The sequence below is a fragment of the Gymnoscopelus braueri genome (genome assembly GCF_963280865.1).
Source record: "Gymnoscopelus braueri genome assembly, chromosome: 3".
Classification (NCBI taxonomy): Eukaryota; Metazoa; Chordata; class Actinopteri; order Myctophiformes; family Myctophidae; genus Gymnoscopelus; species Gymnoscopelus braueri.
The window spans coordinates 36589913-36610221 of NC_137612.1; the positions used below are offsets into that span (position 1 = coordinate 36589913).

The 20309-nt window shown below is 41.6% G+C and overlaps 1 protein-coding gene across 1 annotated transcript in view; it reads right to left on the minus strand.

The window, feature by feature from the left end:
• Nucleotides 1-13803, minus strand: part of LOC308081656 (zinc finger E-box-binding homeobox 2) — a 32094-nt gene extending 18291 nt beyond the window's left edge. The window contains exon 1 of the mRNA XM_080423236.1: nucleotides 13690-13803. Coding sequence (XP_080279362.1) covers nucleotides 13690-13750 — 61 coding nt within the window. The 5' untranslated portion in view covers nucleotides 13751-13803. The remainder of the gene's footprint in view (nucleotides 1-13689) is intronic.
• Between the last annotated feature and the right edge of the window lie 6506 nt (nucleotides 13804-20309).

Sequence of the window (20309 nt, forward strand, 5' to 3'; positions counted from 1 at the left end):
GTGCATATGTGTGCATGTTCCTGAGCACACGACCCACTGCCTATACTGTATGTGTGTCTGCATGTAAACACCCCACCCATAAATCTGTGCGTGTGTGTGTGTGTGTGTGTGTGTGTGTGTGTGTGTGTGTGTGTGTGTGTGTGTGTGTGTGTGTGTGTGTGTGTGTGTGTGTGTGTGTGTGTGTGTGTGTGTGTGTGTGTGTGTGCGCGCGCGTGTGTGCGCGCGCGCGAGCGTGTGTGCGCAGCGCGCGCGCGTGCATGCACGTGGATGTGGATGTGGATGTGTATGTGCATGTGTTGCACCACACATAGGAGTGTTGCTGGTGAGAAAGGTTGGCTTTAGTGAGAGAGGAACATGTTATTTTGAGTTCACCCCCTCGCCTCCCCTGGTGCCCCAAGTTGGGTTTCCGTGTAGCGAGCGAGGGATTGGGGCTACGGAGGAATGCAGTAAACGGTCACGGAGGGACCCACGCATTCACCGCACTGTGAATCAAAAACCCAAACACCACTTCATTAGGCTCCTGTCATTGCAAAGTCTCTCACACCACTCTATAAATACCCCCATTTCCCCCCTTCAAATTTGTTTTCCCTCTTTTTACTTTATGCATGAAAATGCTTGGAGACCGTCCCAGCTGTGTGATGTGGCTCTTTATTTGGTACGTCGGCGCAATAAAACCACACAATAGTGGCTCCTTTTTTGAATATTAAAGCATTCTCTCAAGGAACACAAAAGTTCTGACGTTTCTTTTTTTTTTTTTATAGGGGCGCTCGAAATAAAACTTCGTTTTGAGCCTAGAGGCTGTATATTGTGGGATGGGGTTAGTTTTACTTGAGTTGCAACTTTCAGTTACTCTCCGTGGATGATTTGTTTTGAGGGTAAAACAAATATGCCCGGTATCCGACCGAGTTCGTCCCCTCAAATGTCTTTATTGCATCCTTAAGAGGTGTCTTCACAGCAATGTGCTGTGAATTAAAGAGACAATGCTCTGTGTAACTGCCCACAGACTCCTAATCTAAGTGCTTACAGCCAGGACGGGGAAGTTCTTAGAAAACATAGAATTTGGTCACTTTCATGTTGATTTAGAAGTGCTAATGGCAAGGAAACTGTCACTGAGGTGTACACTGTCACTGTTACACAACACAGTAAAAGGGTTATAATAATAATAATAATAATAATAATAACAATAATAATAATTGTATAGGATTTAAAATGATATAATTCATGTATCTGAGTTCATCCAATTAATTTGATTTTGAAGAAATACATTTCAGAGAGACCTATGACAGTCATACCTACAGCACTTGCAGATTTACATACAGATGGGGCGCCATCCTCTGGTGCATGTTGGCGTTACACACATGTTTCGCTCCACCAGGGTGAAAAGATTCAAGATTTCAAATGACCACATGTGACCTCTGGAACGTTGAGGCATTAAAAAGATGCCTTTTAAATGGCTCATGACGTTCCTTTCCTCTCTCCACTGTCTCCACTGGCTGCTCGTTTTCTCTCATCTTTTCTCGTACTGATAATGTACTTAATCTCTGTCCCATCACTCTGTCAGTGTCTCTCCCATCCCTTTTTCTGTTTGTCATTTTCACCCACTCACAGACACCCACACGTGCATGCACGGGCACGCACACGGATTCTGATACAGATGAACACACACATTGATTAGGAGGATGTGCAAAGGGACAGAGTTGACGGCATGTTGACGAATAAACCCATGCTCTGTAATTGATATCACTATCAACTGAATTTCCCCCATGGGATTAACCGAGATCTCCCCCTCCCGCTGTAATAGGGGCGTACATTAGCATGTGTGTGGCGTGCGTGTGAAGCATGAGCCAATGCTTTAGAAAATAAACCAATTAAAGTCACAGAAGAAAACTGCAAAGGCAGCAGTACCACACCAAGAGTGTGTGTGCATGTCATTACTGACACTAACCCTGTAAGTTAAAAAAAAAAGATGGAGCAGAGGAGAGAGAGAGAGAGAGAGAGAGAGAGAGAGAGAGAGAGAGAGAGAGAGAGAGAGAGAGAGAGAGAGAGAGAGAGAGAGAGAGAGAGAGAGAGAGAGAGAGAGGAGAGAGAGAGAGAGAGAGAGAGAGAGAGAGAGAGAGAGAGAGAGAGAGAGAGAGAGAGAGAGCGCAGGGTATAGATAGAGAGGGGGTGGCGGGTACAAGAGAAAAAACTCAACCAATGGAATAATAAAAAAAAGAATCATCATGAAGAAAAAGAGGTTTAAAAAGCAAACTCTGAGTTTAAGAGGATCTTTGATGTGTATCAGAAGAGGAAAGCAGCCCTGCGACGGGAGTAACTTTAAGTCAAAGCAGAAGGTTGGCTGCCTGACTTGCTGGCTGCCTGACTGGCTGGCTGGCTGGCTGGCTGACTGGTTGGTTGGCTGGCTGGCTGGCTGGCCGACTCTCAGCTTTGATGGTGCTGGCTGTTTGAAGTGGTTTTCTGGGGGATGGGAGCAGCGTGCGGCGTCAGTGGGACAGAGGAGGCGCTCGAGGGGGAGGCACCGTGGCGACAGAACAGGGCCGGAGGGGTGGGGGTAGAGGAGGGATAGATAGATAGATTGAATGAGGAAAAAATTAGAAGATCGGGGCACAGATGAAAGGGAAGTGTCCTGAAAGAGATAACAGTTGGATGGGGAGAGATAGACTGAGTTGGAGATACCACAGTGCAAAGAGAAGGAGTCAAGGAGAGATGGTGTGGGAGAATGGGAGAAGGAGAGGAACAAAGAGGCAGAGAGAGAGAGAGAGAGAGAGCAGAAGAGATGAAAAAGGGAGTGACTGAGGAAGAACCGGGACGAACCAAGCACGATACGACGAGTGCCAAAAGTCAGCTGAGAGAAAAGACGGAAGAGACAGATGAGTTAGTGAGGCTATAAGTGCGTCCATTCCAGCCGTGTCCCCCATGCGTGTCTGTCTTCAGTGTCGGTGTGTCCGCCCAGGCCCAGTGTGTGGCCTGGACACATTCACACCTAACTATTATTTGATCACTCACATGACGCAACCCGTCTTTGATACCCGGCCAGCCTAGAGTTATTACTTTACTTCCCGTTCCATCCCTCCTGCCATGCTGGACACATGCACCATATAATCATAGCTATGCTGTTTTCCTGAGGTACCCATGTCGACCGCACAGAAGGAAGGGGGGAAAGAAACAACATTAGACCTGTGTTGCATCTCTTTTTCCCTCCCTCATCTCTGTTTCCTTTCTCTCTTCTAAATAAACCAAAAGCTGCCCAAATTAATCTTTTCAAACACATCTACCGGTATACTTCCTCATCTGCTCTACTTATTGTAGAAGTTTTTTTTTCTTCATTTTATTAAAACTCTACTTTGTGATTTCGCAACATCTACGGAAAAATGTTAACCTGCACCTGCACTGTTACATGATAGAAATGCAGATAAGGAGCATCTGCCAGATTGCTGTGATAGCTAATGTAGAGAGGACCAATTATGACATTTTGATTCTGTAGCTTCCTTTCTATAGCAGAGGACACGTTCACTTAAAGCTCCTGTTCTTTATCATGCCTAGTGTGCTGCCAGAGATCATAATTTGCAAGCTGTTTGCAAACATCTTTGTCCTGTCCTTGACAAATTGACATTTAGACTAGGTTTTTTTTTGTTGTGTAATTTAAGCCCTAGAACTCATTCCCTTTGTGATTGTGTTTGGCCCTCTGCAGTTATGATTAAATGAATTAATGCGAAGCTGTGTCACACCACACTAGTGCTCGATCCCACATTAGACGTCTTGACACATTCATAACGCCATTCTTCAGAGACCTACTACCTAAAATCATGGGAAACCCGGATTATAACACAGGACACTGAAGACTAACAATGTGTGGCTTCCGTGCTCTGCCTATAACATTATGTGGACTGAAGACTGACGAAACTTGACATGCGGCCAGAAAAGAATGGATATATCTCAAAAAGACTGAAAGTTAAGACCTCCTACTGTTGCAGGTGGGTTTAAAAGCCTGCAGCATGTTCTCTTTATCGCAGAATATGTTCACTCCCTCCCAGGTGTGTGTGGGAGTGTGGGAGGTGTGCAGGTCAGATGAAGGTGGTACCTGTTGATCACAGGTACAGGGAGAGAGGGAGGAGTTCTCCCATCCCTTCCTTTCCCTCAGTATTCAGTCCAACTATTACTTCCTCGCCTATAATTCAGACAAAAAATATTGTTTTCTTTGGAACCAGTCCCATCATAAAATATGAACTGGCAATTTCCTCCAAACAGGGTAGCGTACACTTTTTAATGGCAGGCCACCAATTGACCAGCCCAAGTAGAATTGCCACTTTTAACTACATGCATTCTTGCAAGAGTCATTCACGCTCCTCACCCACACTGCACAAAGACCAGATTATGTTTTCTCCTGTATGAAAGTCTATTGCTGACCTAGTGGCTCCTGTCTTCCTTCACATGGATCACTGGAACTATGGGATGTTCCCTCCTGCTTTAAACAGAATATCTACAGTACAGTAATACCTGTCCCTAAAAGACCCTGAATCTCAGGACTTCATGTCTACAGGCCTGTGCCTTTCACCTCTGCTCTGTGGCCATGAAGGCCTTTGAGAGACTACCTGAAGGACATCACAGACCCACCGCGGTTGAGTAGACAACAGTGAACATGGGATTACACAGTACACCAGTGGTTCCCAAACTTTTTAGCTCGAGACCCAAAACAGAAATTCTCCCCGGAACCCAAGCTATAGAGAAAATAGCCGATCTATGAAATCTATGGAGAGCTGTTCTATATAATGGCTGAATGTTAAAAAGAAAAAGAAAATAGCCGATCTACAAGCTCACAACGCGTTGCGATGCGAAACGTTGTGAGCTTGTAGATCGGCTATTTTCACAACTCTTATTGTTTTGGGGGAGGGGGATTTCTTAGATATTTGCTTTTAAATATAAGTTATTTTGAAAAATGAACTTAAAAAAAAAAAAAAAAAAAAGGAAACAAATAAAAAAGAGGGATATTTTCTCATGACAAAAAAAAATGTCTGCATCCCACAAATGGGACCCATAGTTTGGGAAACACTTGGATTACACTATATCCTCCGCCATCTTGATTGCCCAGGGACATTTAAGGGACTTTAGCTCAGTGTTCAACACTATCGTCCCAGAACTGCTAATTCACACCAACTCACCATTCCTGCCTCCACCTGTCAGTGGATGTTACCACAGTAACATCCACTGTAACATCCACTGTCACCAAAAGTTCGGTGAACTCACATCATGTTTCCTTGGGAATCAACACTGATTCCCCACAGGGAGGTGTGCTCTTCACACTCATCAGTCCCATCCCGGACGATGATGAGTCTGCTTACAGATGTGTTGCAGCCACAACAACCTGAAGCTGAATATGCCCCCCTCCAGTGGAGATGACGGCAGACACATGAAGTCCATCCAGCATGCGCTTCTGATTAATGAGCGCCAAAATGACCAGACAATTTAACAATTTCTTTCTACATGTCATCACACTTATGAACAGTAAACTGTTTCTCTGTCATTAATTTGTTCATCGTGCAACAGTGACACACACACACACACACACACACACACACACACACACACACACACACACACACACACACACACACACACACACACACACACACACACACACACACACACACACACACACACACACACACACACACACACACACAGACATGGATGGATCATACATGGATGGAAAATGCTCAATTTTGATTCTATACCCTGCTACTGCTGTACTTCTCTATGGAAATCTGAAAATGAACTTGCCAGTTGTAGGCTGGTACAGTGATCAGGACATTTGTCATCCAAAGGATGTGAGCATTGTGTCACATGAGCAGTGGTTCTCAAAGTGGGCAACAGGGACCCCCAGGGGTCCTTGAGGGGGTTTCAGAGGGTCCCCAGCAAAATAAGCATCACTGTTTCTTTCACTGTTATTTCACTGGCTAGAAGTTGGCCCAATGAGAGAATGTATAAGAATGACTGTCCAGATCATAGGTTTTACTCTCTGGCACAGAATTGTTTCAGATGGCAGTCTGCGGCCTAATACTGTACGTATCAATTTGGGGGCTCTTTCTTGACATGAAAATGTTTGAGAGCCTGCATAATGAGATATGATATGAGCATTGTGACATGTATTTGAGAAACTATAAGCTGCAAAAGCTGTGTCTTTCTCATGGAAATAATGTATGCAGTACAGAGCCGTGGGGACGGCCTCAAGATGGCTTAAGCTGGCTTAATTGTGTCAAAGAAGATAAAAAAGACGAATGATACAAAACGGAGATGTCACAGCAAAGGGGCAAACCGAGTAGGAATAAAAGCCATAAGAGAATAATTAAAGAGGACAAAAGTAAAGAAATGACCCTTGAGGATGGATGGGGTAGGAATGCAGCTACGGTACAGTGACCAAACCACGCAAACAGCGCAGCCCACTTCCATCCAGCAGGTGTTAGGTTTACTGGCCTCTGAGGTGATCCAGACGGGAACCTGAATAAACATCAGCCTGCTCCTGACTGTTGTTGATACACATCATACATCAAACTGTTCCTCCTACGACCCAACAGCCAGCTATATCGTGTTCTCTTGCTAGCAAACACTGGCACACGCTCAGCAAATATGTCAGTTGGGTGAGTCTGCCTTCCTGCATGCATGCATGCATGCCTGCTTTCTCTCCCTCCCTCTTTTTCCTCTCCCTCTCTTTCCTCTTTCTGCCACCTATCCAGTGATAGAGAGTAACTAAGTACATTTACTCAAGTACTGTACTAAAAGTACAGTTGTGAGGTAATTTTTACTTTGCTTGAGTATTTCAATTTTTCAAATACTCCACTACATCTCAACGGCAAATATTGTACTTTTTTAACTCCACTACAATTGTTTGATAACTTTAGTTACTAGTTACTTTGCAGACTTAGATTTAATACAAAACATACATTGACCAATTAAGCTCTATTGTATACTTCAGCTATTCGAAAAGAGTCGATTTACAATCTCACAGCGCGTTGTGATGCAAAGGATTTTGTGTAATGAATACTACTGTATTTTGATACCAAAACCGTTGTACTTTTACTCAAGTAAAATTTTGAATACAGGACTTTTACTTGTAACATACTTATAGAGTATTTCAACATTGTGGTGTTGCTACTTTTACTTAAGTAAGAAATCTGAGTACTTCTTCCACCACTGCACCCATCTGGGCCTTGTAATACATGACAGCTGAAGCAGGCTTTCCAAATTTAATTTGAGGTGTGATAAAAAAAAGGCACATATACGTATCTATAAATTGTGTGCAGAATGGTTGGCTTGCTGGCTGGCTGCTTTCAGCCTGTTTCTTCTGTCAAACACATGTAGCTCTTTCTGCTAAGTTAAAAATACAACCATCTCGCTGAAAAGCAGAGAGAACGGCTGAATAGATCCTAAAGTGGGATCATCTGCTGTCAGTATCGAAGAAAACAAGACCTGACATTATAATATCAAGATTTCTTTCTTTTTTTCCATATTAGGTTTTATGTAAACCTTTTCATAAGAAATAATAATGCCTGTGGGAAAGAGAAGTCACAGGAAATACTGTTTATCTTCAAAAGAGGACCTACTGCAAATGTGCGAACCTGTAGAGTGCATTCACACTCACACACACACACACACACTTGTGCACACCCACCCACCCACACACGCACACACACGTACATGTACACAAACGCACGTGTGAGTGTGTGAGTTGTAAAAAAGACAGTTTAAGTTTTATTTAAGTATGGATGACACCTATAGTGGTTATTATCTTCAGGGAACCAACGCGCGCATAGAGGGCAACTGTCTTGAGCCTCCGAACAGACGCAGGGCTGCTATTAGTAGAGCTTTTGACTTTTTTATTGGCAATTATGTAGCTCATGTGTGCTGATTTTAAACCACTTACAACCTGGCGTCCCTATTTTGGTTATGTCATTAGAGGCAAAACAATTTGAATAGAGCTTAAGTGGTTTAAATTGTTTGCTTACACGTTAAATCAAATCAAGTTTTTCAATTTGATTTGAAGATTTAGCCCTTTTTCTTACGGGTCAAAACATGGGTAACCGGTGGTATAGGACTAAGTCAGGATTAGCATCGGACCCAAAAATCAGGCTCTAATGATTACTCGTGTACTTGTTTTTGCAGTCGTGCACGGATTTCTAAAAGACAATTCTGGGCCGCAGCATCCCAGCACTGCAGCAAGTAAAAAAGTGGTACTGATGCTACATCTGTATCCTCCTCTGATAAGCAGTAATTGAGTAAACATGTCGGAGCCAGGGACTTAATAAAGGGAAGGGATTCCCCTTGACTGCTCTGTAAATGTGACACGGCAAGAATAGAACTGGGATGGGAGAAACATGTGACACTTGGCACTCTGGGAGTCCAGGAGGAAAACGAGGAAACATGGCTCCAGATAATCCCACGCTCTGTCACCAATTCCCTTCTCCTTAACTCTCTCTGTTTTTTTCTTCTGTCTCCAATCCTGTCAACCCCATCGGTTCTCCACCTCTCTCATCCTCCTCTCCTTTCTTCCTCCTCTGTCCCTCCCTCCCCTCCCCTCCCTCCTGCTGGTTCTGACGCCGGGGTTGAGCCTCTTGAGGAGTCCTGGTAATAAACTCTGGTGCCTGGGCTCCTCACTGCTGTCTCGCTCTCTCTCTCTCACTCTCTCTCTCTCTCTCTCGCTGCATGTCGACTCCTCTGTAGTTCTGCTGTGGTACTGAACCCGCTCCAAAACGACCCAGCCCCTCCACTCAGCACAATACAACAGCGTCACTCTCTTTTCTTTCTCTCCTTTTTTTCATCCCTTCCCCTTTGTTTCTTTCTCTCTCTCTCTCTTCTTCTCTCCCTCTTTTTCCCCGAGTCCCACTCGTACTGTATGCCCTGCCCACTGTGGCAGCGCTGTGCCAAAGAAAGCCACACACGCACATGCACACGCACACACACACACACACACACACACACACACACACACACACACACACACACACACGCTAACACACTAACACATACATATCTATGCACAATGCACACACACGCACATAGTCACACATACATACACACACACACACAAGTCACAGACACACAGCTGGGCCCCAGCTGCATACAAAGACTGGGGTTTGGAAATCAATGAAGGAGAAAGAAGAAAAGAGGGAAAGAGTTTAAATAAATTGGCACTTGAAAAAAGAAGAAATAGAGAAAGAGGGAACGAAAAGGGAGAAAGCTGGGAGGGAAAAAAGGCAAATCAACTCAACAATAGAGTGAGGTTTTTTTATGGACTAAGAGGAAAATAAGTGAAAGGCCATGGGACTAAATATGACCTTTGTGGCCGTGCTTACGTAACAGTTGGAGTGGTGGGTTAAATGCTCTCTCTCTGGTTGAAACACTATCCTTAATGTGATTCGATTCGTGGTACGGACGTCTATCATTCAGGCAACACACAGATTAAGACCAAGGAGAAAACCCGTACAGAGTGGAGCTGGCAGGCCTAGCCCTATCATGAATGACAGCATGCAGCACAGGAATCCAGCAGGCCAAATGCTCTTTACTCTGCTCCCACTCACAATTCAACACTTTTACCAGACAACTGTAGTTTAAAAATATACAACAAGGATTACTTGTTAAAAACAAGTAATTTAAAACCTAAAAAAATTCAATAATCTATTTAATCATTTTGTAATCTAAAATGGTGATTCATTGCATCTTTTCCCCCCCACAGCATAACCACAATTATGTTTTTAATTGAAAGTGATCTATCATCTCCTTCCCTATTAACTCCTCCTGTCGATGTTAGTGATTATTACGTTGCGTTAAGTATAATTATGAAGAATACTGCTGATATGATAAGATGTTGTCATTTTGCTACAAACAATACAGGGATATAATCCTTTTTACACATATTGGTGTGGAGAATATTACCATGTTATACTGCTTGCTTATTACCCCCTCTGCTAATTAATTCACACTCTTTAAGTGTTTAAAAGACAGGTCATTTGTGATGCGTATTATGTATGTATGTATATATGTATATATATATATATATATATATATACACACACACATACTGTATGTAAGTTTCCCCCCTCTGTCTGAGTACTGTAAGCAGGACTGCTTCTAATCTGCTGGGAATGAAGAGTAGTAATTTCCGCACTTTGCTTGATATTGGTGGGCATTGACAGTTTTATTAGGGGAGACAGAGACATAATCAATAGGCGCCTTGGAGAGAGAAGAAAAGGGACAGGCTGCGTTTCTTCTCTTTCTTCTGGTTTGGAAAGGATCCCCTAATCGCTGTCTTATGAGATGCGCCTGCCAAGTTCGTTTGGTTTTATCAAGGACCTCTTTCCTCCCTACATGCAAAGTCGCCTCCAGACCAGCACATTCCATGCTCTACACACAGCGCGCGCACACGCACGTGTATACAGCATACACACGAGTGTATGCGTGTGTGCACGCACAGATAAACACAGCAAACGTATGCAGGCCCAAGCAGGCCCAACACACACTTGCGCATAGGCAGTAGGCACATGCACGCAAACACATGTGCCCATGTGAGTGTGTGACATACAGTATAATGCATGCAGTGCATGTAGATATTAATATGTAGTCCTTATGAGCAGTGCTTCAGTGTATGGATGAAAGTTAAATCAAATTAAATGAGTGGGCAGTATGAGTTAAAACTTGCAAAGACTTGATTTAAGATAGATAGATAGATAGATAGATAGATAGATAGATAGATAGATAGATAGATAGATAGATAGATAGATAGATAGATAGATAGATAGATAGATAGATAGATAGATAGATAGATAGATAGATAGATAGATAGATAGATAGACCTTTATTGATCCTGGGTGGGAAATTCATTCGTTATAGCAGCAGCGCAGTAGGAAACACAGGTAGGATACAGATAGGTGTAAAGAGATACATCCAAGCTTCTAAAGTAAAAAATAATGAGAAAGGAGTAAACATGTAATGTACAGGAAGTGGAAATAAGGTACAAAATGGGGCTTGACGATATGGACAAAATCAAATAACGATATTTGGATTATATCGTATTGTGGCGATATTTTTTTATTCATTCGTTTATTTCAATAATAGCAAAGGTAGCACATCTACAAGCTCACAAACTGTCACCTTGCAACGTGTTGTCGATGTGCTATTTTGTGAGCTGGTGGATAAGCTATTTTCACCATGTTTCTTTCTTTCTGTCTTTCTTTTTTCACTTTTGAAAGTATTAAATAAAAAGTTAGCTCTATTTTATATTTAATTAAAACCAGGAAAAGACCATACTGACGATCTCATATCATGATATGGATATTTTATCGATATATTGCCCATGCAGCCTTAGAATTAAGGGTAATGTGACACTTTTTTTCTGATTGTACACTAAAACCCTGATTGCATAGGCTACTTCTTTAGATTCATTCTTCAGATGACTTTTTCTCCTCCCAACCACAATGTCTTCATCTGTGTTTCAATAGAAATCATACACAGTGAAATCCCATGTGTTAATTTAACTCAGAGAGTGTACAAATGAAAACCAAATAGACCCGTAACACTCTCTGAGTTACATATGGATAAATGAATGAGAATATGACTGTGTATGCAATGTAAATCAGGCATCTGAAGTCAAAGGAGGAATTAAAGGCACTGGACCATTCATTGAGGGACCATAATTTTGGTAATTGACCTTAATTCACACAGCAGCCAATTTCCTCTTACGTCATACCTGCGGGTACGAATATGAATATGATCCAAAGGTGACAGGCCTGTTTCCATATTTCCAATATTAAATCGCCACTGAATAAAGGCTTTTAATACTTTGTTGCCAAAAGAGTGCCTTGGATTTACATCTTCTGGCGACACGTCTGTGTGGCAAAGTATGACTTTTACTAATAGGTTTTCTGATAGCGTGATGCTGTTGATTTGAGGAGGCGGTACTGAGTGTAAAGTAACGGTGCTATATGACGACAAGGAGGTGAGAGTGTTTGTAGGCCTACACACACGTGTGTGTGTGTGTGTGTGTGTGTGTGTGTGTGTGTGTGTGTGTGTGTGTGTGTGTGTGTGTGTGTGTGTGTGTGTGTGGGGGTGTGTGTGTGTGTGTGTGTGTGTGTGTGTGAGCAGCCAGAGGGGATCTCACCATGGTGTAAAGTCTGCTAAGCCTCACACCACCCGCTGAATCAAAATGAGGAAACTCTTTTTAGAGAGCAAACGAATAAACTTCTTCTATAAGGCTCTGACTTCTTATACACCACAAGAGACTGTCTGTGTGACAAACACACACACTGCATGATTTGCTTTCAACAACCACCAGCGTTTTCAGTGTATGCGATGAATGTATGCGTTTTTTTACTGCACACTGTATCTACGCATGCTTCTATATTAATTAACACATCTAATCAAAGACACTAGCTGCTGAATACTGTAACTAAAAGGTCTAACTCTGTGTTCAGTTCCTCTTATCACTGTTAGAATGACTGCCATCATCAGTGAAATATAGCTTCTCTGTTTCTAATGATGGGGCATCTGTGACCCAAATAAAACAGCTTGAAAGAGACCTGGAAATGTGTGTTGAGGGAAGCAACAAGAGAATTGTGTAGCCTACATACATGCATTTTTTGCATTTACAAGACGATTTGTCAGATGATTTATGTATTAGATTTTTTTCATATTGATTTCTTACAGGCTAATTAATTTGCTTGTTAATTACCGTCTTGTTGACGCAACTTGTCTATAATTTATAATGTCTGTAGGCTAAATTAATTATGCCAAACGATAGTATTCAACAGAGATGTAAATTAAAACAAAAACCCCCAAAATCTGAAATCTTTTTTTAAGACTCTAAAAATTCACTTTGCAAAAAATTGTGGATTATTTCCCCCCTCTCTTGCCTATAGTTTATTTATTTATTTATTTCAAAACTAGGCCTATTGCTTGTGTAAAAAATATTTAATTGTCTAAATGCTGATTCATCAAAAAATATCATTTCAGAAATTATAAAGATGTTAAATTATGTGTAAGAAGAGCAGCTGCACAGTAGAATAAGTTAAAACATTGGATTAACCTGAGAACAGGTTGTGATCGCCTGAAAACGGTCTTAGAATAAAAAGGGGAAGTTTGAAAGTTGGTCAACACGAGCTAGAACAATTGAGAATGAACGCAATCAAAGTTTTGAATTTACAAAATCATCATGTGCTGTTATACAGCCTTCTACGGGATTACATTTAACTACCACACATCTTGAAAATAAACTATAGCTTCGGCCAGGCAGGTAGCCTATCCAACAGGTAGAGTAGAACCCAACAGCACGCGACTGTAGATACGAACGTCAATTCTGCAGCAAAAGCTGCAAGAAGACTGTAAGCGATCGATCGCTTACAGTCTTCTTGCAGCTTTTGCTGCAGAATTGACGTTGATCAATAAACGCAGGACATGAGCTTTGCGATTGAAGCCAGAGTATACAGTACGATCTGCGTGCATACATACAGTAACCAATATTTTCATATTCTGTGTGATAAAGTCTTGAAAAAGTTACGAATCCACCAGACTGCACGCCGGTCCGCTTCAGGACTCCTGTGAGTTGAGATAACGGTGACGCTCTCATCCGCTCTCATCATGGAGGTTAACTTTATCACAAAACTTATTGAAACTTTTTGGGAGAAAAGCAGCAACATTTCTTACCTTGATTTCTCCTCGGGTTGGCTTGTTTCCTTCGTTTACCCCGGATCTCTTCTGCCATCATGACGAATTCTTTGCTAAAAAACTGTCCCCCCAGACCAGAGCAGTGTGTGTGTGTGTGTGTGAGAGTGAGTGAGTGCGTGTGTGCTTTAGAATGAATGGGGTGAAACATCGCCGTCGGTCACAGCGGGTGACTCAAACCTTGATGGAGGTCCAAGTGCCGACGAGCCGTGACAACAGTGATGTCATCAAGAGGTTGGCCATGCTGTGCCGTGCGGGTCGGGTCACTCACTTCTTCTTGTCAAAAGGTAGAGACTAAAGCACTGGTTCCCAAACTTTTTAAAAGAGAAATGTGATGTCTCCCCAGGACCCATAGCTAGTGAAAATAGCAGATCAACAAGCTCACAATGCAGTGTGAAGCTACGTGTTGTGAGCTTGTAGATCGGCTATTTTCACTATACTTCGAATGTATAGAATTTCTTAGATTTTTGGCATTTATTTATGAAATTATTTTTGAAAAATGTCAGAATTAGTTTTAAATTCATGGAAAAACATTATTATTATTTTTAATTAGGAAATGAAAAAAAGGGGACATTTCCTCACGACCCATATAAATGGACCCGCGACCCACAAGTGGGTCCCGACCCACTGTTTGGGAACCAAAGTAGGCTACAATTTTTACATTGTAGCTTACACTGACTACAGCTCCAACTGTCTCCTCAGTCTGGTCTGTCAGACTGTTCATAGTGAATGTTTGCGGTGACACCGGAGCACACAGTCTCTCCTGAACGGCCTGCATGTGATGATGAGCCGCTGCTCTGCATAGGTCTGTTGCATCCATGCTTGCAAACTGAACTGAACTCCCCGCAGGGAACTTCAGGGAAGGAGTGAGAATACCCTCGCTTGGTTACAACTTTTCTAGTGTGTGATATACATTCCTTATATTTGTTTATTTCATTTGCCTTAGCAGTGTGGCAATGCAAACGCCAGTAGCCTAAATAACTTTTTCTTTTTTAAGATGTTTGTTGTTGTTGCTTTTTCTGCATTTTATTTGATAGTATAGTAGACTGGCAGGAAATGTGGAGAGAGAGATGGAGAGTGACACGCAGCACAGGTCGTCGGGATCGGGATTCGAACCCGCGACAGGCTGTCAGGCTTAGCAGGCTAGGTGATAGAGAACATTGTTATTTAATTGATAGAAAGAAAGAAAGAGCGTGCGCGAGTGTTCGTGTTAACGCGCGTCCGCGTTAAAACAAATATATTTTGTGTAGGCTTAACAACAGCCTATAGTCCAGATATAAGGTGTAAATCGCACGGATCATTGTAGTGCGTGCTACAACATGACGTGTGATGTGAGCAGGTATGTTAATGTCTTTTAGGGCCTGTTAGCTTGTTGATTGCAGCACATCGCACCTGTGCTCCAGCCCCCTGCAGTGTGGAGGAGTGGACCCCGTCCTGTGCTCCATTCACTGTGGATGGCTGTAGGAAGTAGTGCATTGACAGTCCTTTGTACTTCGACCTGGAATCTGCTTTGCAACTGAAAAACACATCCGAAATAAAGCCCCCCACCTTGGCATTTCTGACCCATCCACAGAGCCCCCCACCAGCGTTGCCAGGTCTGCTTATCATAAGCGACTTTGGGCTTCCTTTTCTGTAAAGTCGCTTGTAAAAAAAATTGTAGTTGCGTTTTTTTTGGCTTGTTTCTAAAGTGTACTTGCTTATTTAGCCTTGCTTCCAACTTTTTTTTAAATTATTATTTAAACCAGTGGTTCTCAAACATTTTCATGTCAAGAATCCCAAATTTAACGTGTATTTTGTTCATGCCAGGGACCCCCATACAAGATTTGTGTTGTTAAAATGTTTCAAAAATATTCCACATTTTGAAAATAGCAGATCTACAAGCTCACAATGTGTCACATTGCCATGCGTTGTGAGCTTGTAGATCGGCTATTTTCAAATAGGTTTAAAGTGCTCATGTGGTCAGTTGCTTCTTTTGGGCTTGTTTTCCTAGACCTGGCTGCTTGTTTCTCTCATTTAATCTGGCAACACAGCCCCCCACCTAGTAACTCTTGGAGTTGTGCTTGCTGGATACTAGGACTACCTTTCAATTACAACACAATGTAGCTACTGTAGTGGTATAAGAATGGATCATCTGAACTGTAGTGGCAGTTCAATTAGTTACACCACTAAGCTAAAACAGTTGTTTCCCCACATTGTTTTGCCCACCACTTCAAAACATTTTCATCTACAACTTAAGATATGAAATGCAACGTTTAAATATGAACAGTGATTTTTAGACAACATACATTTTGTATGTAGGCCTAATTTCAATAATGATTTGTAATGTCCCAAATTAACCTAAAACAATGATCAGGTTGACTGTTTTATCTATAAATTGTTTCAAGTGCTTCTCCATTTCCCCCCTCTTTACTATATACATATATATATATATATATATATATATATATATATATATATATATATATAGACTGATGATGTTTCAGAAATGCCACATTAAACAAAGCTCTTGTGTTCAGCAGCAACATGACTAATGGACTGTTAATAGGTCACAGAGGAGAAAGCATCCCTAAAGGTGGCGAGGAGACAAGGGAGCAGGGGTTGTAAAGAAAGAAAGGGACTGAGAGGTCAGAGTCCTTTGTGATGGGATGGGATGGATGGATGGATGGATGGAGGAGGGGAGGGGGTCCGTAAACCTGGGAGATGGGGGTAAAAGAGAGAGTGGAGAGAGGATAAGGTGTTGGGGAACTTCAGGGGGTCCTACTCCGTAAAATCCTCAGTGTTAATTTAACTCAGAGAGTATACAAATGGAACGGTTCCATTAGTTTACTCTCAGAGTTACAAATCTGTAAGGGTCCATTTGGTTCCAGTTAAATTAACACTGAGGATTCTTACTGTGTCCCTCCATTACATGGTGTCTACATGTTTGTTCCAGTCATTCTGTTTAAGTGAAACAACATTTCAAACGTTGTTGTTTTTAAACAAAACGTCCAACTTATTTAAATTATTCATCAACTGTGGCGTTGGACAAGTGAAATAGTTTTCCTTCGAATTTCCGTTAAAGTGTACGGATATAACAAGGAGGGGTGGGTTTGTTTAATAGCTTAAAGATGCTGCGTGGGTGTGTGTAGCATTCAAGGGTTATGCCAATCGTTAAAATATGTCTTTTTATTGTGATGTTTTTAATCTCCTGGACTGTCATAAGTATGCAATTAACACTGTGATTCGGTTTTCTTCATTGCTAACTGCCAGAGTGCAATTGAGAGCCCATGTATAATAAATGTGTAAATCAAACCAAATTATTATACTAAAGTTGCGCTCAGCCGAATAATGATTCCAAATCTATTGTGGCGACGGAGCCAGTGTCACATAGCTTGACAACTTTGTACATACACTTACGGCGGTAACACACTCACACACACACACACACACACACACACACACACACACACACACACACACACACACACACACACACACACACACACACACACACACACACACACACACACACACACACACACACACAAACAAGACATGAGGGGGGTGGAGGAAACGCTCCCACTGGGGTTTTGTCCCTGTCTGTGGCCTATGGGTTCAAAGCTGCTGGCATGGGGAGGAGATGTCTTTAACAGCATATTAAGCAGGAGTTAATTATATGCCAACCTAAGCAACAAAGGAGAGGCAAAGGCTCTCCTTTGAATGGCAAGACAAGAAAAGAGAAAACTCATTATGCTGACCACTTTTTTGCATTTGAAAAACCACTGTTCCTATTTTGGTATTTCCATTTGTATCCCCACGGAGCAGCAGAGGTTAAGTCATGTCGCAGAAAAAGTGTCTGAGCTCACGCAATCTTTGCATCAGTGTTCTACTCTCACTTATTTCTAATAACGTCAAATGTCAACATGTTTGGAAATAGATTATAACAGTAGCAAGCCATTGGCTTGTCATTGTCTCTGACTTCTTGTATAAGATTAACCATCTATGCATTGTAAAACATTAGGGCTATCCCAGACTAAAAACATTCTTAGCTGACTAATAGTCATAGAAATTTGGCGACTGATTAGTTTATTTAATCTACAAATCTGTAACATTAGCCTTTTCAGGTTGGTGAAGCTTAGAACTGACCATTCTGAAGATGACTTCACAATGGTTACTGGCTACTGGTACTGGCAGAATGAAAGGGTTATATATCTAGAGTTTACAAGGGATGTGTTCATAATTTTTCAAGAAATATTTAATTCAGCATGAGAAAAACAATATGACTAATCAACTAACAAAGTCTTTGTCATCTAACAAGACCAAACCAACCAATTAATCCATTATTTGACAATATGAGTGGACAGACCCATAAAACATTTTACTAGATGAATACTGTCATATGCAGCACGCCTTTCTTTCTTTTGAACTTTTCACATTTTCTGAAGAAAGAGCTGTGGTCTACACTGCTACATCATTATGTTTATCCTGGAACAGTCCTATGATCAATATTTGATTATCTACTTTCACAACAAGGCCAGGATAAATGTAATGATGTGTCCATCATACAAGTCTTATTCTTAATGCTTAATGCTTAAGAATGTCTTGGTCAGTTGCTGAACTACTTACATTGTACACATTTGTTTCGTCTGTACAATATTCTTTAACATTCAAAATAACGAAGCCTGTAATAGGGTTAGCAATGATGTGGGGTAATATTGTCCATGGTCAAACGCAGGTTACTTTTACAAACTTCCTGGTGAAAACATTATGAAAATAATTTAAAAACTACAACCTTTGTTGTCTATTATGCTTAAAGCGGAATAAATATCCTTGTGGAAAAATAGTTTGGGGAAACCCAACACCTAGAGCATAAACTGTTTATAACCTGCATCACTCATTTCCCTCAACTCAGCAACATGTCACATTCTTTTCTTTTTACATCTTGTTGGAAAAGGGCATCCTTTGTCAACTTGGCTGTAGTTTCAAATGCGTGAACAGAGCTTTGATCTAGTGTTATAAATATTATGAGTTGGGTCTTTGGCTCTGTTACACAAAATGGGTGATTTAACAAGGGTGATTGTGGTCGCGTTAATTGTTGCTTTCACGTATACTTTCCCAGGAATCCATAGTGGGCTGTACTTAATATCAGTGCCGTAAATAGCCCCCTGCATACACCCTTCTTTGCCCTGCTGTGTAAACGCAGTTTGAAATCACAAATCTAGATGTGTCAGATCCCAAATCAGTCCCTCTCAGGGGAACTTCCCCCTGGAGCGAATGAGTCAACTTCAGCATGTCTGCCAGGCTATAGTGGCTGTCTGTACCTCATGTGCCATGCCACAATGCCACAGTGCCAATACAGCCTGAGCTTACTGGGGCCCCCTGAAGCAAGGAGGAGCCAACACTGTAAAAAGTAAAGCTGCAATCCGGTACTTATTTGAATGAATAATGTGTTATTTTTTAGCATAATATATTTAATATGTTTCAAAATGATACAAAATTCTCTCCAAAAATGTGCACGATTTTTCAAGATTTTCAAGAATTGTTGCGACATTTTCAAATAGCCGAAGTAGTTTAGAAGTACATCTGCAGTGGTCCCCATGCTTCCATTGAGAAATGTAGACTCTGGTGTCAGGTAGGACACCTATACTGCTTGATAAGTAGCAATGCCTGACGTTCATAAGTGCAATATCGCCCCAGGGCAATTGGGGATTCCGTTATTGAATGAGCGGTAGTGTAATGTTAATGTTTGGTCTCATGTGGAAGACCCAGGGTTCAAATCCAGGGTAGGACATCAATGTCATGGATTGCAGTTTAAGGCTAGCCGACCATAAAAAAAGACAGCGAATAAGCAAAACCAATAACTGTGGTATTCTGCATAATGTACATTTTTAAACCTTAGTGATTGATAGTTGTTGGCTTACTCTGCTATAATTGTAATTTTTTCTGGATTACAGTATCAATTAAATGGTTAAAATGTAAGTGGTTGTATAAAGTGGAAATTCTTGTGAGGATAATAACTCTCATTTTGTCTTTTTTGGCCATTTTGGAGGCACAGTGCAACGTTGACGGTTTGAATCTTTGCATTCTCCAATCTTCTCTCTTATTCTAATTCTCCATTGCATTATTTCAAGTAAGGTGTAAATAAATAACAGCATTTAAAAAGGCAGAGTTTTTCCTAGTGTTTCTTCTCTCAGTGCACAGAAGCCTGGGGTGCCAATCCCCACTGACCACAGAGGGCCCGTCCAGGCGCTGATCTCACCAACAGTGGCCGCTCATTCGCTTTTACAGCGACTCACTGTGGCTCTTAATGGGCCGCCTTGACTGGCTGAGAAGAAAAGTAGGATGAATTATGTGCACAAAGAGGGCTTTTCTAATTAGTCTTTAGGAAAAAGGAAAGGAAAATACAAATAAGGGTACAGAATGAATGAGCTGTTGCGTGTTTAAATAAGCCGGTATGGCTAATTAGTTAGGCTGCCTTCAATAAGTTTGGGGTTAAAGTTTGTTGGACGGTAATGAGGGAGGTTAGTTACTCTAGTCTGCATACAGCTGGAACAGCGTGACAGGCTGTGTACTGTCTGTAGCTTATTTATCAGGCTGTGGTCCTGAGGTGTGGTGAATGAACA